The sequence below is a fragment of the Heloderma suspectum genome, chromosome 2 (assembly GCF_057233095.1).
Source record: "Heloderma suspectum isolate Gila_16-S chromosome 2, 16-S_ref, whole genome shotgun sequence".
Classification (NCBI taxonomy): Eukaryota; Metazoa; Chordata; class Lepidosauria; order Squamata; family Helodermatidae; genus Heloderma; species Heloderma suspectum.
Genome location: NC_139459.1, coordinates 163,808,283 through 163,832,477, shown reverse-complemented (window position 1 = coordinate 163,832,477; position 24,195 = coordinate 163,808,283). Strand labels below are relative to the sequence as shown.

The 24,195-nt window shown below is 44.7% G+C and overlaps 1 protein-coding gene across 1 annotated transcript; it reads right to left on the bottom strand.

Moving 5' to 3' along the window:
- Nucleotides 1-1,347: 1,347 nt before the first annotated feature.
- On the bottom strand, nucleotides 1,348-20,683 carry TSPAN16 (tetraspanin 16). The gene is made up of 7 exons (XM_084835664.1): nucleotides 20,627-20,683; nucleotides 19,330-19,536; nucleotides 17,125-17,199; nucleotides 14,977-15,084; nucleotides 13,254-13,388; nucleotides 6,794-6,877; nucleotides 1,348-4,592 (listed from the first exon to the last, which is right to left on the bottom strand). The coding sequence occupies exons 1-7, from the start codon at nucleotides 20,681-20,683 to the stop codon at nucleotides 4,536-4,538; spliced, it is 723 nt and encodes a 240-aa protein (XP_084691790.1). The 3' UTR covers nucleotides 1,348-4,535.
- Between the last annotated feature and the right edge of the window lie 3,512 nt (nucleotides 20,684-24,195).

The window sequence follows — 24,195 nt, the reverse complement described above, 5'->3', positions numbered from 1 at the left end:
CTGTCTAGCACTGTCAGGATAACGTGGGGACTGACTCGGGTGATAGTGGGAACTGGACTTGCAGCCAATAAAATGTGGCTGGCTAATGGTTGGATAGGAGGATCTTTTTTTCTCAAGGTCTGATAGGTTAATAGTAACTTTGAGTGGTGTGTAAGTGAGGGAGAGAGAGAGGGAGAAAGAAATACTTGTTTTATCATTTATCAAACAAATGTAGCAAACAGGCACTTGACAAACACATGTGGGTTTATAATCTCATCGCCACCATCATTTCTGGGACGAAAGTAAGGACACACTCGTGTACTTTTAGCACCACTGTTGCTACATGAAGTCTCTCTAGGTTAGCCTCTCCCAACCTGGTGCTCTCCAGATGTGTTGGACTACAGCTCCCATAATCTCCATCCAACATGCCCACTGGTCATGCTGGCTGGGGATGTTGGGAGTTGCAGTCCAACAAATTCAGGGGGTACCAGCTTGGGGAAGGCTGCTGTAGGTAGCGGGCCACCTATTCACACAGTTAACAAATTGCCGAAGACCATTCTTTACCTGCTGTGACCACTTGCCCGCTTACTCAACAATAGCCTGTACTGCCGTGGCTTTTGAAGCAGAACATGTTACCAAAGTGACGGTGTTCATGTTAGAAAAGCAAACTTACCAACGATTATCTTCACAATTAATCTGGGAGTACTTGCTCTGGAAGCGCTGCAACTCACAACACATGCAGCAATGTTTGCTCTATCTAGATTGGGGTGGGGGAAGGGAAGCAGTGGGCTGCTATTTTGCTTTAGACAACCAAGAAAGAAAAAGCTTAGCCACATCCTGGCTTAAAGCTTAAAATAAAGGTTAAAATTAGAGGCGGGGGGGTATTATTGAGTTGAGAGCTAGATCCGGCTTTTCTAAGTTAATAGAGATCTGGCTGAAGGAGATGAAACGTGAAGAGTGAAAACTAGTGCAATATGTCATGTGCCTGCACATACACACACTCTCGAAAGGGCATCCCCCAAAGACTAAATTAGGGGCAATTATTTGCCTGGGGTAGGGACCACAAAACAGGGACCAGCTTAAGACATCACAAGGGAGCAATGGAGGCATGTTGTTGGATGCTCCTCTTTCCTGCCCCACTGCCCAGTTTGGATTGTTTGGGGAGATGTTGATTGTACTTGATGCCCTTTCGATCCCCCAAACGTTGTACCTCTATGGACATGTCAGGTGCTCTCCCTCCTTCCTGTTGGTGCATCCCTGTTGCCTTCTCTCTTGATGTCCTTATTCACCTCCCCCCGCCCTCATTTTGCTGGCCTGAATGGAGCATTTGCCTGAGATCTACAAAATCTAAATTAAAAATTGTATGTGAACTTCTGAACAGAAATTTTATTCAAAGATCATGAAAGGTCCTGCCCTTGTATGACAGCTCACACACATACACAAACACACACATGGGACGTTCTGGAGTTGTATGATCACTGGGACAAACAATGGTTCTTGTTATCAATTTCTATAGCTCAAAGTACTTCACAATTCTTGCCTTATATAAAATGAAAAATACAGTGATGTCACATCCCCATCCAGCTGCAGTTTACAGTAACAACAAAAGTTTTGTCATCCATGGATTGTTGGCCTATCTGCCCCACACATTCAGAAGACAAAGAACCCCAAACTTCAGAAATATGCAAATGTCACTTGTGAATGTGAAAATCTGCATTCATATCAAAAATAAAACTATCAGAGAGAGAGGAAGCAGCACTCAGGCACCCTCCATCAAGCTTGGATACAATCCAGCCCCTCCCTCCTACCAACTACCACTGCTGAGGACTTCAGAGGAAGAGGAAGCAGCAGCCCTCCCACTGTGTTTAGATCCAGCTCCATGACCTGCTGAACTTTGCGATTAAGAATCTAGAGCCTAAATTTGCTTCTTTCCTCCTCCCTCCCAATCCCTTTTCCTTTTGTGTCATGTCTTTTACGTTGTAAGTCTGCAGGCAAGGACTGTATTATTTGTTACCTTTAGGAGCCTTTTTGACAGATGTGGGGGGATAAAAATGTTATAAGTAAATAAAAAGACTGTGTGTGTGTTTGCTTTGAAATACAGGCCAAACCAGTGTTTCCCCAATTTTTAAAAAATAACAGAAACAAAGCTCATGAGAAAGAAGCCATCTGTTTGGGGCCTGGTATGTGTCTTCCCCACTGTTTTTTGATTATTCCTGGAAAATGACAACTGCCATCAGTCTATCTCAAGATGTACATCGCTGTAACTTCGGCTTGCCAACAGTTGGCGAAGCGGGGGCGGGGGAGGGGGCAGGGAGGGACAGGACAATGACACCTGACTTGGTTCTGGTGTTTCTCCTGTTGTTCATTTGTGCATTTATGTGGTGCAGCTGGGTAGGGGAAGGCAGGCAGGCATTATTGTGGAGCGTGAAGAGGAAGAGGCTGTTGCATGAGTGCAGCTTCAGATCATGGTGCAGATCATTGCCTGCCACCCTCTGCGCCAGGCCACCACCACCTTCTCATTCTTCAGCAGTGGGCTCGCCCCATCCTGACAGAAGGCCAGTGTAGCTCTTGGGCCCCGACCTGGCACTGTTGCAGGCACCAACTGCTGCAAAACACGGAGAGGAGATACCAATTGCTTAAATAATGTTTAGCTGATTGATTAGCTGGCTTTTAAACAATTATATACATTTTCATATTAGCAAAGCCTTAATGTAGATCAGCCTTCCCCAACCTGGTGCCCTTGAGATGTTTTGGACTTCAGCTCCCACCAGCCCCAGCTAACATGGACAATGGTCAGGAATGCTTGGAGCTGAAGAGCCAAACATCTGGAGGGCATCAGGTTGGGGAAAGTTGTCTTACAGCGTTCGTGTGCATCCACTTACATGAATGTGCATTAAGAGTCAAGATGTATTTTATTGTTGTAAGCCTTCTGCCTTGAAAGGCGGCCAAGAAATATTTAAACAAACAAAATAAAATAAAATGTATCTACACCTACTCACAAACTTTTGATTTATAGAGACCTCACTAATGGCACCTCAACTGCAAACTAAACTTCTAAAACAGCCTTCCCCACCTGGTACCCTCCAGATCTTTTGGACTACAACTCCCATAATCTCTGACCATTGGCCATGCTGCCTATTGCTGATGGGAGCTGTAGTCCTGAACATCTGGAGGGCACCACGTTGGGGAAGGCTGATGTAGATACTTTGTTGAGATACTAATTAGAGAACTTACAATCTAATTAACAAAGGCTCCCATTCATTGTCAGAAAAACTTCATCTTTAATCTTTCTTTTCATTCCCTGTTATACCAGAACCAAAAGAGCATAAAAAATAAGGATGTCTGCCCCCAACTGAAAACCTCAGATTAAAATTATCTGCCAGCAATTAATAAATTAAAGCTTTAGCTGATTATCAGTTAAACAAATTAAAGCTTGCAGTTTTAATAGTTACACATTAAAAACAAGAATATCCCTAGAAGAATGGATGAAGCAAATGATATGCCTAGCTACAGATGAGAGGATTGCACATGAAACCTGAGATAGTGAAAAATAGAAATGTTTAGAAAATGCTGTTTGGAAATGTTTGCTTAAAGTTAGTCAAACGCTTGTCACCTTGCAATACTGGGAAAATTGTTTAGTTTGTTAAATTAATTAATATGGCAAAAATAATTGGATTATAATAAAAATACTTCTGTTCAGCTGAGAATTGCTTTATTTATTTATTTATGACATTTCTATCCTGCCTTTCTTTCATCATGGGATTCCGGGGAAGTTCCCCATCTAGTCTTGACCAGCCCCTGCCCAACTTCAACAAGGCTGTGGCCTCATCTGCTTTCAGATCATCCCCTTGGGCTTGTTTTGTCCCATTATGCAAAGCGACTTTAAGCTTTGTCATGGCCTGGAAAATGATGGGGGAGAGAACAGACATGAGTAGGCAGTTAACTCCACCAAGAAGTGTTTGTAATGGTCCAGGTATCTGGAATATACCTTGAGTCATACCCACCTACGAAGGTGAGGTCTACAACCAATTCTGCCTAGTCTGGCAGAGGAGCTCAAAGGTTTCCAGGAGGGACGATAAAAGAGATTTTTGATTCAATAGTGCCGGGACTGCTTTGTGGTTAGTACAGCCTCCCTGTGTGCTTGCTTCTGTACTCCCATAATGCCTCTGAAGCCTGTACATTTGTGAATAAAGAGATTATTACAAAGACCCCACAAGTCTTCAGTGTTCTCTCCTCCAAAGGCTACAGACCATGTAAATGCTGCCCTGGACTTCCCACCACACAGGGCAAGTCGTGGGGGAGGCACAAAACAAATGTTTTCAGGGTGTCTTCTGAAGCAAATGCATGTGCGATTGTACATGTACTGTTAAATTATGAACAATTTGAAAAGAAGTACTAATGGAGGATTAACGTCTGATAATTATGAATGAGGATCAAGATCCTGTAGCTATGCTGATCCCGTTTAGAAAAAGTGTTGTCCCATTTGCTCTTTGAAAAAAGTTGTTTGTCGGGTCTCTTTCCTGGCAGGTGTGGAATCTGTTGGTGGACACTGTGCTTCAGGCATGTGTCCCAATCTGACAATACAGGATCAAGGAGACAGCCATGGCAGCCAGCTAGGGAACAAAGAGAACAGCTGAGACGACATTTTACACAGAAACTCCTAGGATTTACTGAAATGAATACATTGTGTGACATTTTCCTCTCTCCTCAAAATGGCATCACTTCCTGCACACCCACTCACATAGACTGGCAAATGATTGCTTCGTGCAGGAGTTAATGGAGAGCCTGATCAAAGTCCACTGTAGCAATTACTGTTACTCTTTCATGAATCTGCACATGTGGAATTCCAGGAGGAAATTTGTGGAGGAAAAGTTGGATTTTACAAAGAATCCAGTATAGGGTTACTTTGCTCACCTCCTTCCAAGACATGTTTGAAAACATCCAGCTGGTGGCTGCAAAATGTTGGGGTTCTCTGGAAGGGGGGAGCAGCTCTCTCCCACATGAGTAGCCAGCCCTCCCTTATGGCCTCCAGGCATGTCCCCTTCTGCGCACAAACATCTACTCTTGCTACCACATTGCTTCTTAACAAAATGCCCCAGATTTATGCAACGTTGCCAGATGCATGTTCCATATCGGAGTTGGAAAGGAGAATGTGAACTTCCTTGTCACGTGCTTGTAGCCACTTCAGAAAAAGTTTCAAGTATCTTCACTAAGCGTTCCCATTTGTAAAGACATACTTCGTATCACCAGAACTTTACAATCTGGAGCCAAGTCTAAGGCCAGCTACCTAAAGGCCCAGAAAACCTTCCAGCAATCAGAGAAGAGGAAATGGCATCACTCTGAGGGTGAAGCCAGACATAACATAAAACGGAGTTCAGAGCAGATCCTTAGCTGAGGGACGAAGCCTGATTTTGCAGCTGAAGAGAGAGGCATGCAGACCAGCAAAGTGAACTCTGGCTCAGCTGGTGGTCTTGACCTTCTCTCAGGCTTCAGGTGGGCTGTCTGCCTTCTGATTTTTAGAAGTGTGTGTGTGGGGGGGGGGGTTAAAGAAGCAGCATAACATGTACCTGTTTATTCTTTTTAAATTAATTTTTAAATTGCAAAATCATTTTAGATTCCAGTCTGCATATAGACCTTGACCCGATTTTTGAGGTTTTGGTACCTTTTATTACTAGACAAGCACAGCAACCAGATGAAAGCTGTTCGAGGTCATGCAAAACATGGAACATTTTATGCAGTATGGTACCCGTCAGTCATACATCTCAGACCCAATCCCCACCCCTGGATCAAAACAATACATTGCTGATCTGTTAAGGGAAAATAATTATAGTTCGAAAGGTTTTATGATTCTGTAGTTCTATACATACTAACTTAGTTGGTTTTGTTTGATTCACTGTTTTCTTTAAAAAAAGAGTAGTTATGTTCAGTTTATGTTCACTGTATACAGGAAAATTCTATATAAAAATAAGTTATTTTTTAAAAGTGCAAAATTGCTCCAGGGATTGGGGGTGGGGGGAGTTCCCTGGTGACATCATAGTGGGGAGGGGTAACCAATCAGTGCAATATACAAATGCGTTCTGCATCAAACTTGCAGTACCATTTTTTCTTCAGAGCTTAAATTTGGATTGAATGCAGCAAAAACATCCCCCGCCCTACATCTGCTCTCACCTTGAAAGAGTCTTGGCCAAACTTCAACAAAGGAAAAGGCCTCTGTACTCTTAGAGTTGGTTCTTATGTAACCTTTTGTTAATTCCTCTGCTAGGAGTTAGACTTATTCTTTGACAATGTACTTCAGATGGTAGCTTATGCAATACACTCAATAAATCAGAAGATATACCTGAAGATCAGGACATGTGCTGAGCCATTTTGGTTTGGGAAATTGGTCTCCATTCATGTGGATAGGAACCTACATGAGCATGGCTTCACATCAGCTCAATTGGCACCAAGGACAATACAGACATAATTTATAATGCTGAAAGAGAACCAAAATGGACCTGGTCGAAGTAGGCAGTAGGATGAGTGAAGGTGTCTTTCCAGGGTCTTTTAGGCTCTTAGACAGCCTTCCCCAACCTGGTGCTCTTCAGATGTATTGAATTGCAACTTGCACCATTCCCAGCCAGGTTGGGGAGGATGGGAGTTGCAGTCCAGCACTTCTGGAGGGCACCAGGTTGGGAAAGGCTGCTCTAGGTTGCTGGCCTTGGTGTAGGTGCGAAGTCCAGCTCAGATAAGGAAAGACTCATTGACCCATTACCAATGATGGGATTGTTGGGGACGGGGAATCGAGCTATGTGCATAAGAACATGTGTGAGCTTACCTCGAGCACCGCGATTGCTAGAGCCACCCCTGCGACAATCTTCCCATTGTTGCTCAAGAACAGCTTGAATTCATGCAAGCAGCCCTGGAAGACACGTGATGCAGCAGAGCATGGTTCAGGAATCCTCCTCCTCGCTGCACCATATTTCCATGCTAACCTGAAGTATCTTGACATTTCGTGATGCAAATGCAATGCTAGCTTTTGGGTTACATTGCCAGCAGAGGTAACGCCATAGATTTCTCACGGGATAGCTCAGTTTCTTGGCTCCGAGGTCAGAGCCAGTAAACTGCGCTCCTTGCCCATCCCCCTCCCCCTTGTATCTGATGCGGAGAGACTGCTCCAACTAATTCTCCATGCTCAGACAACTAAGTGCAGGGATGGGGAAAGGGGGGCATTCCCGGGGGCAGAGAGGGGAGGAGACTGGGGCGGCTGCAATACAACATATCCTATGGCCACCACAGCCTCTTTCCCCCCCCCCCCTGTGAGGCACTGCCGTTAAATGGGCGAAATCACCTATCTAGCAGAAAGGTGGGTTGGCTGGAGCACAGAAGACAGCGAGGATCACCTCCACTGTCCTCTCACCCTGTACTGGATAGTCAGCAGCCTCCGAGTTTGGAGGCTGCTGACAATCCACATAGGATTGCACCCTTAGAGTATTAACTTTACAAAGTTTGTGCATTTTTTAGGTTAGTTAATATATGCCGACCTTTTGGCCCAAACTGCAGACAAGCTAGTGTAGCAGCCATATCGGGGGTCAGACTAAGTAGCCTCATGCAGTCTCATGCTTCATGTTCTTGCTGAGCTCTTTCTCCCTTGAATATATTGTTGTAAGCTGACGAGACACAGGAATTCCTTATCTTGTCAAAGGTCATACAATTGTATATCTTGTTCTCTGCTGTTCTCTTCTGTTCTCTCCTTATCATGGCTACCCTATAACCCAGTTCTTGTATTATAAACAATAGTGCTAAGAGAAGAAATGTTGAGGACTGCAACCCCACGCGAGAGGGAGAGGAGGAGCCGTTTCATATGTGTCACAATGTCTATAAAAACAATGTGCTGATGTATTTCGGGGCTTCTGGCTCTTTGGAAATGATTCCAGCCTTAAGCCCGCGCGTTAAATAAAGAATCTCTTTTTCCTTCACTCCGTGGTCTCTCTGACTCTGGGTTCTGCAACATAAATGGTGCCGTGACTTGGATGTGGCAGGCTCTGAGCCAGACAGGTGGCAGTTGCCTGCTCTTGATCGCCGCACCAGGAAGACGAGCTCGGCGCATGCCTCCCTTTCTTGGTGCCACCGACCTTTTTGTCGAGTGAATGGGAGAAAGCCTGCACCGGGATCGCCCAAACGGCAGCGAGCGGCAAGAAAACCTTGGGAAGCGGAGGAAAGAACTTGAGCCTTGCCTGTATCGCAGCTGCAATTGAGTTGAAACCCACATTGGAAGCCTTCAGGAGAAAGGCAAGTATATGGGAAAAAGAGGGCCCTGCCTTTAGGGAGAAAGGCCACTGGGCAGAAAAAAAGAGGGCCCCGCCTTATGAAGAAGGTCAGTGTTGGTGGTATACGTATACAAAAAGAACCTACTCCTTGCGGGTAGAAGGGGGGCCTGATCACACCCCCGAGTGGGCGCCAGTACCCAGCACGCCAGTACTCAGTAGGAAGCTGAGGAAGCTGGGGAAGCCGCTTTCCGCTCTGGTAAAAAGTGGGAAAAGTGGGTGGCAGGGACATATGGATGCAGTGGAGAGATGGATGATTGTGTGAGTGGCTACTGCGGTTTCTGACGCATACCGTTGACCGTCCGGGTGCCCAGGCCAGTAGCAAAGTGCGTGGTGTGTAAAATCCTCTTGTGTCGGCCAGTGAGACCCCTTACTCACTGACCAATTCCCATTCCCTAATTGTGTCTGTCTTCAATTTAGGAGGGAGGCTATGGGTGGTGGGGGAAGCAAACCTTGCACCCCCTTGAGATGTATGTCAAACAAAGAAAGAAAAAGGTTTTTTTAAAAAGATTCAGAATAGAAAGAGAAAACAGCAAAAAGCTCAAGGTCGAGCTGAGAGGAAAAAAAAGGAACAAGATCTGAGGCTGTTAATTAGAAAAATGCTGCAGGACAGTCTGGCTTTTAACAAAGCGTGGGAGCGTGAGAGTGTAAGGCCGAAGAAGTAGCTGTTAGCCTAGCGCGCCGAGAGAGGGGGGGCAGGAAAATTGCCCACAACTTCTGAGTTGTGCAACATCATCACCTCACCTAATTGAGATAAAATCCCTAAGAAATGGAAACTGAAAATGAAGACCCAGAAGATGAAGGCAAAATAGAAAATAAAGGTGAAGAATCAGCCCCCAGAGCACAGGCTAGACCCCTCTTCGAGTGAAAAGTGTGCCATAAGACTGGCCCAAAGCAGAATGAAGTGGAAAGACCACGTTGAAGATCTCTGTCAAGGTAACTGTGTTTAGCTTTGAACTGTGTTAAAATTGCATAGAGCCTGTAGCTACTGATCATCGGCTATATGATTTCTGAAGAGCGTAACCATTAAGCTTTTGCCGTGGGATTCCCTGCAATGAAGAAATCTCACTGATTTAAGTGTCCAGTGTTACACTGCCTAAGTGTGTGTGCTGAAGAGACCGAGAAACCAGACAGCATGTTCCTGGCCAAGCCAAAATCACACTACTACCATGCTCCTAAAAGCTGCAATAAACTGTGTAAGCTGGGAGACCCAACCTGATTGAGAAGAAAAGAAGATATTGGAGCAACTGCCTTAAAAAACAATGAGATCTGTGTAGCTGGCTGGCTGACGCTGTCAGTGATGTTACAACTTTAAATTAAGACTGTTTTCCTGTTTGAGACCCCAGCGAAGAAAGCTGACCCGAGTTATTTGTTGCCCGTGCCAAAGCAAGAATTTGGCTGCCCTGTACCTCATCGTGTCCTGTTTTAAGCTTGGGATTTACAAATACAAACAAACTGAGAAGCTTGCCCCTGAAGTCCTGCAAATCACCCCACCGCCTCCCCGAAGATTAATGGCTGCCTGAAAAATGCAAGTATAAAGCGATGCCCATCACCCCCCCAGGGTCCTGAGTTTCAGCACTCAGTGTTTCAGTGCTTTCGTGTACCAGGTTAGAAGAGAAAAAAAAAGAGTACGTTTTTAAAATGTCTGTGAAAACCTGACAGAAGTAGAATAAAATTTACAGAAGAGTTGCCCAAGTTAATGCGTCACGGCTAGAGAGCTGAGCTGTGCCGCTCTGTTTAGACAGAGGCCTTGCTAAAAAGTTAAAGGCCCTTGTCTGTCAGAAGGGGTGTAGGGCCACACTTTCCCTTTTTAAACTGATGCAAAAGTGGAGAGCCTTTGCTGGAAACATCTCATCTTCATTGCCCAGAGCCTTCTCTGTTTGCCTCCATCATCATCTGGGCTTTTTAGAGACACTCTGCACATGGACTAAAATTTTAAATTGTCAAAGACTTGCCATGGACAGTGCTGTGAAGCTTTGGATAAACTTGAACTCTCATCGCTGTGGACCGTGTGTCTATGTTTGTAGTCAGCTCAGTGTACAGCAGGCTGAGTTTGATCTATAACTTTTAGATTTCCTTCTGCCAGAACTCATGCAGCATAGAGTTGCCGATGCAAAAATGGTGACCTAGAATTCTTTGCGTGTGTGGGTATGCCCGTCCCTTGATTTTAATGGGCCCAGAGCTTTCAGCCAGAAGAGCAGTATAATTGCTGGATCTGCTCCATCATGCCTTACCATGCAAGAAGTGCTTTCCATTCATTGTGTTAAATTGCAGAAAAAGTTTGTTGTATATATTTTATGATTTCTTAGATATCATAAAGTATATGTGATATTTGCAGATTAGTGTTGGTTGCAACTCCAAATAATACTAAGTGTGGTTCCCAATGGATGACAAGGAAAGAAAGACAAAGGCAAGTAGAAAAGAAAGGAATAGAGAAAGTAGCGGACAGATAGAGAAGGAAGAAAAAAAAAAAGAAGAAAAGGCAAGAGGCAAAGAAAAAACATTTGTAGAAAAGCGTGGCCATAGTTGCCCCCAGGGTAAATTAAAAGCAGCTGATTGTGCCTGAAGCTTATTACCTCGGGTAAAGTAGCCACAATAATGTAATAGTTCTTTAAGATGAAAAAATGTAACTAGAAGGAAAAAAAGACCCTATCCCAAATGTGTGTCATTGGGACTAGTGTAAGGCAGAAAGGTTTAAGTAAGTGAGTTTAACTTAAAAAAGACAAATAAAGAGACAAGGCTGGTGCATGGAGCAGAAAGTTTTATATAAAAAGTTTGAAACATGATCTGCAATACAGGCAGATCAGCAAAGAAAAAGAAAGCAAAAGAAAGAGAAAAAATTTGTCTTCCCATACTAATGAATAAAAGTGTTATCAAGCACTTTGGGAAGCGAAGTTGTTTACAGGAAGCTGTGCCTGAAAACCAAACACTTCTAGCCTATGCTGGAAATGCTTGCTAGTGTTGTGCTGCCTCATGGGTAACATGTATGGTATAAAACCCATTGAGCCCAATAGCTCGTGGTTCAGAGAAGCTGTCTGATCCAACCATTAAGTACGCCTGTGTGCTGTAAGTTACCCAATAAAGTCTCCTTGTAAGTAACCCCCCCCCCCCGCTAGAATCCCAAAACACAAGTGGGGCTAGAGCGCCTCACCCAGTATCAAACCCTGCTGTTAAAAGCCGTAAAGGCAGGTATAAAGAAGTCAGTTAATATGACCAAAGTGTCTAAAGTGCTGCAAGGTGCCACCGAGGCCCCAGAGGGTACTTGGAGCGTCTTTCAAATGCCTATCGCCAGTATACCCCCCTCGACCCAGAGGCCCAAGAAGACATAAACGAAAGAAGAAAAGAAGAAGACCCGGCAGAGGCAGAAGATTCTTAAAAAAGAACCAGTGTGCCCAGTGTGGACAAGATAGACATTAGTGGCATGAATGCCCAAATAAAATAAATCAAATACACAAAAGAGAAAACCAAAGGGGCCAGAATGGGCGAAAAGAGAGACAGCTTGAGAGGGGCCTTGACATTGACTTCATGATTGACACTGGAGCGGCATCAAGAGCAAGCAAACCTTAGCCTTAAACAAGAAGTCCAAACACTGAACAAAGTTCTTCAAGCCCAGCGTCGCTTTGTCTTAGAAAATAAGCCATTCCCATCACAGAAGTTCATCCTTTCCAACCAAGAGTTAAAGTATGAGTTAAAGAGGGAAAAATAACCCTTTGACTCCCAGATGGAGAGGACTGAAAACTGTCATACTTTCCACCCCCGCAGCTATGAAAGCAGCTGGAGTTAAACCCTAGATACATTGGACACGAGTCAAGAGAGCGAGAGGGGGAGAGTAGACTATGAACAAAAATCCTAAAAATCCTATGAAAGGATTTCTTTCCTTTTCAAAAATCCTTTAAAAATCATTCTAAAAAAGCAGTAAGAAGACTCAGGCTAGACCTTACTGTGGACACCCCAGGAGACTGTCCCCCTGCGTACGGTCAGACCTGCAACTGGAGAATTGAAAAAGGGGACTAGACCCTACTGCAGCTTGCCAGGTGAATAGCTGCCCAGCGTACGGTCAGATCCCAAAGAAGATCAAACATGCGTGTTGTAGTGTTAGTAGTGTTGCATTGTGTCTCCTTAATAAGGTGCAAAAAGGGGGGCCAGCCCCTGAAAGAGAAAGCTTGTCCCAGCGATTTGCTGATAATTACTGGCTTTACCTGGCTAACATCACGAAAGTAAAACATTTTTGTTTGCCAAGAGGTTTGCAATACCTGCAAACAGGCTTATTAGCTCTTGCTTAATACCTGTCTGTAGACATCCTGGGAAAATTCAAAAAGTTAAATAAAGAATCTCTTTTTCCTTCACTCCGTGGTCTCTCTGACTCTGGGTTCTGCAACACTAGTACTGTTTTTCTGGGTCTCTGCCGCCACCTCCCTTGTTTGCTTGCAAAATGAAGAACTCTTATGTACACATAACATGTGGGTGGGTGTGCCTGTACTCCCACAATTAGATTGAATATGCATTCTGAATTCTGTCAAGTCATAACAATCGCTGGAACTCATTGCCAACACATGCGCGCGCACACACGCACACACCTGTTCATGATTTAATCAACAACAGTACCTTGGATCATCAAATGCCCCTTTCACAAACATTAATTAGCTTTTCCTGCCCCCACCCCTACCCCCTTGTAAGATGTGAATGAGTCCAACTTCAGCTGGATTTAAACAGAAACTACTTTGATCTCATATCCAAATGTTCCTTGCTCTCACCTATTAATACAATGTCTCTGTTCCTGTTTATTGACAGAGGAGAGCTGCCCATTTTCAGCATTAGCCATGTTTGACCTAGAAAGTTCTGACTTGATTTTTTTTTCTGCCACAAAGGTTTACAGGGCCGGGTTTGCTTTTAAACTTCTTGTTTAGGTAATCCATGCCACAAGTTTGCACAGATACGCTGGGATGTTGTGATCCTCGGAAGTCAAGTTACCTGCCTGCTGTGGTCAATTGTAGATTCCTGACATTCTGTGCTGGCCAGGCAGCAAAAGGCGGGATATTTCGCATATGTTTGATAGAAGTAGGAACTGTTGAAATCGCCATAGTCATTGAATCCACAGCACTTCAGCTAGAACGGAGAGAACCATCTTGTTTATAGCAGTCATTTTGTATCATATGCATACAGGTGGAGAGAGGGTGCTGAATATCAGGGATATGCTCGGAAATTATTCTCTGCTGCACATGGGAGCATGAAGACATTACAGGCACAATTCACCACAAATTACTCTGGTGGCACATACACACCATTTGAAATGTATGTTAGTTGTACAAGGATTTATTTGTGGGGCTTCCGCAGGACATTTCCCAATTAATTGTGCCTAATGTCTTTGGTTGGAAAATGTAAAAAATTCTCCCCACCTGAATATCTTCTTGGGTTTTTTGGTTCTGAGTTACCTCATCGTGTTTTCTGAGTAGCCCTAATGTGTCAGCAATCTGCCATTCTCCCATTTTTTAAATGTCCAGTCTTCATTCAGATTGCTGCCCATGTGCAGTTCACTGTGTTTTTCAATCCATGTCTACTCCTCTCTATACAGTATACTGATATACACTACTGTGTATGTGCATTAATTTAATTGCAGTGCAAAAAGGAATCTTGATGATGTGAGTGCATAGTTAAATCACAGGATGAAAAGGAATCCTAGTGTGACCTCAAGATTTCCTCCTGCAAAGTGATTCAATCAGTGTGCATATGTGCTGACGCATTTTAGTAACTAGTAAGAAAAATATTACTCACATTGAAAACTACAGATTGAAAACATGGCACATGCACCATTTCCAAAACTGATTTTAGACATTCTCCAAGTTAAATTGGAAGGAAGGCAGAGACTAATGTGGGGCAGATTAAACACACAGAATGTAACAGGGGGAATCCACTCATCCCTAGACTTAGAGCTTTTCCTCATGATCATTGAATATGTGCCAGAAATTCAGTCTAGCCACAGCAAGATATTCACGCAAGTGATTATCCAGTGGCAATCTGGAAATCTCCTGTTTGCATGTAAGAGATGGGGGTAAAAGGGAGCAACAGCCTTGCTGTACGGTGATATCTTGACTTAGCCCACAATATAGGGCAGGGACAAAGAACCCGTGGCCCTCCAGATGTTGTTGGACTACAGCTCCCATAATTGCTGACCACCGGCCATGCTGCTGGGAATCCAACAAGATCTGGAGCAACACAGATTTCCCACCCCAATATAGGGGCTGAGGAGTCTCCCACAGGTGAAGACAATCCAAAGTCAAGAACTGCCCATCTACTGCTAATCACCCAGACATCTACTTTCTGCCTGCCCCAGCAATAAAGAACACACCTTTTGACCTACTTAAATCAGGAATCCAGTTACACCAACAGTCTAAACTAGGGCTTGGCAACATGGTGCCTGCAGGGACCAAAGCATCCCTTTCTTGGTGCCCACCAAGGTGCCCTAAGCCTCCCCCCTTTTTTTTAATCAACACAGGTCCCAAAATAATTGCCTACCCCAGGTCTAAGCTGACCATAGAAGTAAGAAGGAGATAAATGAAGTACCAGCACCTCCACATCCATGTCCTGCAAAGCTCAGGACTGGCCCGCATGTAGTTTGAGACTCTTTAGCAAAACCTCTACTGTGGAAGCATAACTTACAAAAGAGTTAGAAAATGGATTTTGCCAGTTCAGTCACCTCTTTCATCGTGGTGTCCCAAATGGCTGTAATGTCCTTTTGCCTCCCATAGTCCTCTTTTAAAGTCTTTGCGGCCCAGTTTTTCAAGTAGTCAACAAATATATCTGCCTGGATCCAAGAGAGAGATTAATGGGTAACTCAGAACTTTACAGGTGTGTTTTTTTACTGACCATCCTTTATATAATAGATTAAAGCTCCTACCTGTCCCCTGTGAGAACACTTTCGCTGCTGCTGGATTTTTATATATGTATTTGTGTATTTATTTATTACATCTATATCCTGCCTTTCTGCCAAAAAAGGCACTCAAGGCAGCTAACAATAATAAAATTCCAATACAAATAGAAATACAATTAAAACATAAAAATGGATTTAAAACATACTTAAAACACATCAATTAAAAAAATAATACCAGCCATCCAGTTAGAACCCCCTTCAACTGCAACCCAGATTAAATGCCAAAGGCCTATCTGAATAAAACCATCACTTTCTGCTGGGGGAAGGTCAACAGAAAGGGAGCGTGGAGTTCCAGAACCTGGGAGCAGCCACTGCATCCCCACCAAATGTGCCTCTGATGGTGGCCGATCCAAAAGAAGGGCCTCCCCTGAAGACCTTAAAACCTGGGCAGTCTCGAACATGAGAATACGGTCTTTCAAACAGCAGGGTCCCGAGTTATATAGGGCTTTGTAGGTCATAACCAGCGTTTTGAATTGTGCCTGTAAACAGACCAGTGGCCAGTGAAACTGTTCTAATAAGGGAATCACATGCTTTGTGTAACCAGCCCTGATCAATAATCTGGCCACAGCATTCTGGAACAGCTGAAGTTTCCAAATACTTTTTAAAGGCAGCCCCATGTAGAGTGCATTATAGTAGCCCAAACGTGATGTAACCAAAACATGTATCACCACGGCCAGATTAGACATCTGCAGGAATTGGCACAGTTGGTGTACTAGCCTCAGCTGGGCAAATGCACTCCTGGCCACTGCCAAAACCTGGCCCTTCAGGTTCAGGGCTGAAACCAGGAGTACACCCAACCTGCAAACCTGAGTCTTCAAGGTGAATGTAACCCCATCCAACACAGATCCCTTTTTCCCAGTCTGCCTTTCGACTGACCAGGAGCACTTCTCTGCCTTGTCTGGATTAAGCTTCAATTCACCCTTATCCAATCCACCAACACCTCATACTGATTTAGAACTAGAACTCCTTGGATTTAGATGGAAAAGAGAGAGTGCATTGGGCATCATCAGCATACTGATTGCACTGGACCCCAAAACTCCGAACAACCAGTTTCATGTATATGTTAAATAGCATGGGGACAAGATAGAACCCTGTGGGAAATCATAGGCCAAAGGCCACAGCACTGCACAAGTGTTCCCCAGCACTAGCTTCTGAACTCATTCAGGAAGGACCAGACCCATCATAAAACAGTGCCTCCAAGTCCCATCCCAGACAGGGACACCATGGCCGATGGAATAAAAATCCAACGAGACAAGCTATGGCAGTGTCATGGTATGTTCACAAGCATGCTAAATAATGCGGATATTACAGCAACAGAATGTTAGGGGAACAAACAGCTTCTGGCAGGGAAGTGAAAGTTCACCTTGACTGAAGAAAATATTACATAGGGCCTAGAGTATGAAGGGTGGAATGCTGTAGCAGGGGGAGGGCACAAAGACTGAAGGACCAACATTAAGTGGGGAGAAGGCTCAAAAGATCAGTGGATGAAGGACTGGGCAGAGAGGAGGAACAGGGAAAGATGGATAGAGAAAGCATAGACTTGAGAAATCAAGCCCTGCCCCCAATACCATAATTTACTCCACATTCCATCATTTTCATGATCTCTGTGTGTGGGCCAAGGACTTCTTTGTTTTAGCACCCACCCTATGATGCTCCATCCTCCCAAAAATTATACTAAACCCCTCATTACATAGCTTCTGCTGGCATGTAGTGTCAAAGGTTGTTTTTGCTAAGATGGCTATCCCTCTGGAATTTTTCAGAAGACAGTGCAACACCTGAATCCAGAACTGTGCAAATTAAATTGTGTTGCTTCCTATTGGTAAACAACTCAGTTTGTGTTCCTAGTCAGGGTTCCTCTTGCTGCAAAATTTGGATTGCAGAAGCCATTGTCTCCAAGTGCTAGCAATGACTTACCACAGAGCAGAAAGCCAGCACCAGAACAGCACCCGCCACTTCCGCTACGAAGAGAATCAGCGTGACTGCAAAGAACTGGAAACAGAGACAGAGACAGCATGTCCATGACCAGCAATAGCCAGAGCTCAGAAATACTAGCTGATAGTTTACAACCAAGACAAGCTTCAATGATTTCAGTTATGGGGCTTGAAAGGTTTATATACAATAATGGATCTATCCATGGGATTAACCCCTAAAATGGAAACACAAATCACAACTGAACTACAGGAAGTAAAATTAAACTGAATACAAATACATACATTTTCCAATTTTTCTAATAATCCAACCATAAAGGCACAAATAAACACCCGTTAACACAATTTGAGATATTAGTAGTAAAGAACAACACAGAAATTAAAGGAATAACCTCAATTCTATCTGGGCTCATCTCTGATTTGCAGTTTGGCAATACAGAGGGGATCAAGCAAATATGGGGAAAGGATGTGAGAATGAAAATCGAGCAAACAAAATGTGTAAACTATGGCAACAGGGTCCAATGAAATCTATATCTACAAAAATAACAAAGAACACATGAACATTTTATACAGGTGGTACTTAACACCACAAAAGTCAAGCCAAATATACAAATCAAACACTCCTACATGCTGGCAGAAGTGTACTGGTACATTTCTTCATATGTGATGGTAGAAGCAGGCAAAATAACAGGTCCAGTGATTAATCTGTCTCCAGCTATGGGCCTGCTATCAATATATGACAAGGAAGATGACAAACTACTAAACAAAGAGGTACTGACTTTCTTATGGGCAGTGGCCTGGATGGAAATCGCAGCCAGCTGGAAAGGGACACACAAACCCACATTACAGCAATGGTACCTCAGGGGTTGGTCTATCGCCCTTACGGAAAAACTGACCCAAGTCAAATGAGGAACTAGGAACATTCACTATAAGGAAGATTTCTATACAACATGGCATCAATGTATAACTTATATGATTAGGCATCAGGAATTATTAAAACCACCGCAGACTCATGTCAATTATGGAAAGATTTATTAGGATAACAGGATATGACTGGGGGAGGAAGATCAAATAGAATATAGGCGATGCCGTCTCTGTAATGTTATACATCATATTGATGACAGAATGTATTCAATGCATTCCCACAAGGTTTTATTGATAATTGGGGTTTTATTTTTAAAAAAGCAATGAAAAAAATATTTTTTAAAGAACCAAGTGATGATAACAGCAGGCTCTTAGGAGAGATCACCCACAACCATAGCCTGGGGCTCCTGTAGAGCAGCCTTCCACAAACAGGTGTCCTCTAAATGTGTTGGACTACAATTCCGATCACCCCAGTTAGCATGGACATTGGCCATGCTGGCTGGGGTGATGGGAGTTGTAGTCCAACACATCTGGAAGACACCAGGGTGGGGAAGGCTAAATGAGAGGAATTTTCCACTCCCTTTAACTAAAGTGACTCAAGACAACAGCACATTTTTGGGTCAGATTTTCACACACACAAACTGTGGTGAGAAAATAAGGTTTGAATGCCTCTGGGTCAGTGGGCTTGTTCTCATAGTCCCCTTCTTCCTCTGGAGTAAATCCAATTCTATTGTAGCATCCATAAAAGCCAATGTGTTTCCATTCCAGTTTTGCACGCTGCGTTTATTTGCTGTGATTGAAACCTATGCATCTACCAGGGAGACAGATAGCAACACCCTCCCTAAAGTAATTTTGCTCAAGGGCAGGGATCTCCTAATATTTCTTGAGAAACACCTTGCTCAGCAGGACAGGGCAGCTAGATCTTGGAATTCCTCTCTCTGCAGTGGATGAGCATCTTAAATAGATGCATCTGAGGAATGAATATTTCTCAGGTGCTCCATCAGTAAGTTGGAGTAGATCTGCGGTGGGCAACTTGTGGCCCCCCAAAAGTTATTGGGCTCCAACACCCTTCTGCCCCAGCCAGCATAGCTAACAGCCAGGACTGATGGAAGCTGTAGTCCAATATCATCTTGAGGGGCACAGCACCCACACCCCTGCGGTAGAGAGTCTATGCTGTGAGAGGCTTCCGGGAAAGTTTAAGTTCAACTCTTGGAACATGGTCCAAAGGCACAACTTTAAGTCAAGAAGTGAATAACTCCCATGTCACTGAGCAAGTCCATGATGCCTGAGCCTGGCCCAGGGTGAGAACTTTATTTAGGGCACCTACCAGCACCAGCAGGCATTTGCTTTCTTTCATGGCCCCCCAGCATCCCATAAAGCCCATGAGGACAAGGAAGGAGCCAACTGCCATGCACAGGTAGCCCACATTGACCAGCTGCATCAACTGCGGAGCTGCGGTTCCCAGGAGCTTCACAAAGGAACTGCTGTCCACCTTCACCCAGATGCCGATGCCCAGCAAAGTCAGGCCCCCCAACTGGGTGGACAAGGGAGAGAAGAGGAGTCAGAAGTTACCATTTCTGCTTGAGGAGGAAGCCCTAATTCTGCAGTGAGACCCCTGGGATTCTGCTGGCTTTTATAAATCAATGACCCCAGCCCATAGCAGGAGGAGGAGTTTGCTGTCATCAATACCTCACTTCTGAGAATGGAACTGTTATGTATGTATGTATGTATGTATGTATGTATTTATTTATTTAATAGAAGTATTTATAAAATCACCCCTCCACCCAATGGGCACTCAAGGCAATATCCAATTTAAAATGAAACAGCAATAATAAAACAATATAAAAAACAATACATAACATCATCATTATTATGATGTGCTGATTGTATTGTATTGTACACCACCCAGAGAAATTGGGTTATAAAAGGAAAGTAAGTAAGTAAGTAAGTAAGTAAATAAAACAGATACAACCGGAGTGGAGATCTTCTTAAAAAAAAAAACAGAGAGCAACATTAACATCCATTAAAAGCTCAGTGGAACAAAACAGTCTTGTCAGATGATAACTACATGAAACTACACATAACTACATGTTATACTGAGAATGGAACTACCTGTCTGCTAGTCATCATGCATACAGGCTAGGGAAATTACAGGGGAGAAGCGGGAGGAGAGGGGTGCTTAATCTTCCTGTCCTTCCCTGCCAATATCCCCACCTGGGTTTTCCCCACAGTTATACTTTTCTTCTGGTCTTGTAGCCCAGCTGAATGGGTGGTGGTGTGGTGGTGGAGAAAAGCAATATAATAATGCTTGGAGGGGGTACAGGGAAAAATTCCCTGTAAAACCCTCTATTTTACCCAGTGAATGTTCACACATTACAACAGAGATAACATGTTTTTCCTTTGCAGCATTTAGCTCTGCCCTGAAAATCATGGGATGTATGGCGAAAGCTTTCCCCCTTTGAGTGTTTACATGAAGCTCAGATCTCCTTTAACCCTCCCCATTATCATCTTAGACCTCTTGGTATCATAGGGATTATTTTGTGGGATGGAGTTTATGAATTTGCTCCATCACTTGACCCCACCCTCCCCGCTATTGCAAATTACCAACCACCTTGGATACTCACAAATATCACACCATTGAACACAAACATCATGATCTTCAGGAAGGAGAAGCAACCCATCTTTCTGTACCTGTAGCAGGGATGAAGCCAAGAGAACAGCAAATAACATGCTTAACTATTGACCGCACTCCTCCTCTGACTATCATCCAGGTGAAGAGACCACAGAAAGGCTGAGAACTGCAAAGGTAAGGCTGGCTTGGGCTGGGGTCCTGGTCAGCAGCTTCTTCTACTGGCACCCTGCTTCAGAGAAGCCTGGGGGTGGATGCGTAACTCCTAATCCCCCCATCCCCCATGGCCCGCTACTAAGTCCAGCTACCATTCTGCACATTTCATTCTACCTGAAATCAGGGGTGGGAAAGAATGGGGCTCACCTGGGAAGGGAGAAGAGAAGGCCCCTCTTTTTCCTGATGAGTCTGGGTTTCCCTTCCCATTTGCCTTCCTCAGGCTTCAGTTTCTCCCTCTTTTCTTCTGCAGGATGGCAGTGGGGACGGGGAGATTGGGTTGGCAGCTGAGAAACCAGACCCCTCCCTTCAAGGACATGGGTTTTGCCCCTGAGCTAGCAGTTGCCCACACCTAGGCCAAGGGTCACAACACATGCTTGCTGACTAAAAGATCCAGGCTTGATTGCAAGTTCTTTCTGTGGTGACTATTTTATTCCAAACTGGGACCAAAAGGTTTGCGAATGAACAAACCTTCAACAGACTTGGAGATTAATATTTAAATAAACAGGATCTTAGCATCTGGGCAGCTTTAGCAATGGTGAATTTGAAATCGAACTCTTATCTCTTAAAGCAGGGATTGAGAACCAGAATGGGATGGGGGAACCCAGTTCTCCCCATCAGGCCTTCCATGGGCCAGATGACAACAGTGGGTGTGGCCACTGGATGGATACAGAACCTCTGTGGGCGGGAGGTTCTGCATCCCCGTGTTAAAGGGTCTGATAAGTTTCCTGCTGCAACAACCCCACTTGATATTTGCCGCTGGTGTGGAGGCCACGTGAGAACCTGACATTTAGCATTCCTTTAATTCTGCCCCAAAATTACTTTAAAACCCAACCAGCCAAAATGGTAACATTAAGCAGTAGCTACATGTTTCATCGTGCTGTAGCTTCAAATAGTCTTTCAGTGCCATCCACTATGGCAGGCTGGCTTAGATTTGCCAGGATCTGCCTCCTGAAACTGGGTGAACCATGAACCCAGTCATATTCCCCAGCCAGCTCTTCAGTGTTGTGCTGAATCACTACAGACAACAGTCTCTGGAGGGGCAAGGACAGCTTGCCACTGAACAGCAGTGACCGCGTTCATTACTCCATCGGGCCATTTTGCCAGCAGCATCCTTTTGTGAATCAGCTTGGGGCCTTGTTTTCCTTTGTGCTGGAGACAAGCTGAAGCTGTTGCTTAGCAGCTCTATAGCAGCTGTTCTTTTCCTGGAATTGCCTGGCTTCAGTTTCTCATAGGCCAGCCTTATCCACCAGAGGCTTTCACTGTGGGCACTTATTGCTGCAACCTTTAAATCTCTTAGAGCAGAACTACATGTTAAGGGAGACGTGGTGATGCTCTTGGTAGTAGGGTTTTTAAAATACGCATTAAAATAGGAAGGTGGGATATACATTGTCTTGATAAATAAAATTCTCCCTACCCATACAATGTAGGATCATTCACCTCAGGGATGGGCCTGCAGATATTGTTGGGCTCCAGTTCCCAATGGCCCCTGGCCACTTGTGAGGGATGATGGGAGTAGTAGTTTATCACAGGTTCCCCATGCCATAATGTCGCATGTTCTGTGCCCCACATCATTAGCTCTCATGGGTGGATAAATGATATCACAACATGGAGTGATGATATTACATGTTATGGGCAGGGTAGAGAACATGAAACGGGATGCTGTTTTGAGTGGCAGCCCTGTGTCTCCTGTAACATGTTGTTCTGTCTTCCGGGCCCTCTGGCAGGAAGCCCTTAATTGCTCTATTCCAACTCAGGCTCCTTGGCCTGCTACTCAACTGCTTCTGAGTACTCTATTCCAACTCAACTGAGGAGGATCAGCAATTAATGGGAGAGGAGGCAGCTCATCCCTCACAGGCACAGCAGCTGGCAGAGATTCCTCCTGCTGGCATTCCTGACATAGATAGTGATCCCAGCAGTGAGAAAGTGCGGGAACGAGGCTTGCTAGATGCTCGACGCAGACGCAGGGAGCGACGAGCGATGGAGGGCGTGGAAAGGAGGCGTAGCGCCCATTAGGCGCGCAAGCAATGGCCGCCTCCCATGGACCCAAGGGAAAGAGGGAGGATCTCTCCCTAGCCCATAAGTTCAGGGTCTTCAAGTGATTCTCCTTCAAACGGGGATCAACTGCCTACTCGGAGCATAGGCTACTCTGCTGTTCCTTGCTTAGTCACTGGTGATTAGCATCTGAAAGAGTCATTAGTTGTAAAAGGATTAAAGCCTTGAAAAGAATCCTTTCTTCTGTGTCTTGAGTTGGCTATTGGAGTGTACTGAGAGAGGCTGCTAGGGCGCCTCCTGACACCGATCCACAAAACCTCTGCTGGCTGGGGGAACTGCAGATCAGCTCTTGGCAGATACAATGTAACTCACACTGGATTGGGGGAATAAATATTATATATGAGGGTTACATGGAATAGCTCCATGACGAGGAACGGCACTCTGCATATGACCCAATACATTCCTTTCCCTGGGACAAATAAATACATTCCACAGGAGCATGATGATCCAGGGCTTAGGCCTGACACTCCCTGAGCCTAGGGGCCGGTTTGGATACTATCAAAATGGCTGTATTAATCTGATGAAGTGGGCTCCATCCCAGGAATACTTGTATGCTAACCTTCCCCAAACTGGTACCCTCCATATGCATTGGACCACAACCCCATCACCCTAGCCAAGTTGGGTGTTGCAGTCCAGCACATCTAGAGGGCACCAGGCTCTGTTTTGCTGACACAAAGTGTTCATAAATGCTCCTATGCAATCTCCCATCCAAGCACTAACCAGGCTGAGAAGCTGGCTGCGCTTTAACTATGTAATAGCCTCCTGTGCCCCAAGACTGTTTTCTCAGGCCTGTGCATGGTGCTCTCTACCACACGGAAAGGCGGGCATGTGAAGTGCACTGTCACATTTTGTTTCCCATCACTTAAAACTTCGCGTGGGTGGGTCAATGGGAGAGGGACAAAGGGGCATGGGGGAACAACGAAATCAATTTCCGTTCCAACTGTTTTTTGTTTTAGTCATCTGGCTCCTCCCCTTGCCCCCTCCTCCTTTATAGTTGGGGATAGGCAATGCAGTGGTACAGTTGGGCTGGACCCTGATGCCAAAGTCTGGGGCCCCACAGACTCCACACTGAATGATCAAACAGGGCAGATGATGGGAGGGGACAGCAACAAACAGGCCTTGGCCTCAGCATCTGGGCTGGCATAGGTATGCCAGGGCCCATTGGGGCTGATGCTGGTTGCCACAGCATCCTTCCTTCTTTCTTATTTTTAAGAACAATTTAAAATGAGGGGGTGGCTGGCCAAGCATGTACATAGAGGCTCATAGAGGTTATAGGGGCTCATTTTATTATTTTTT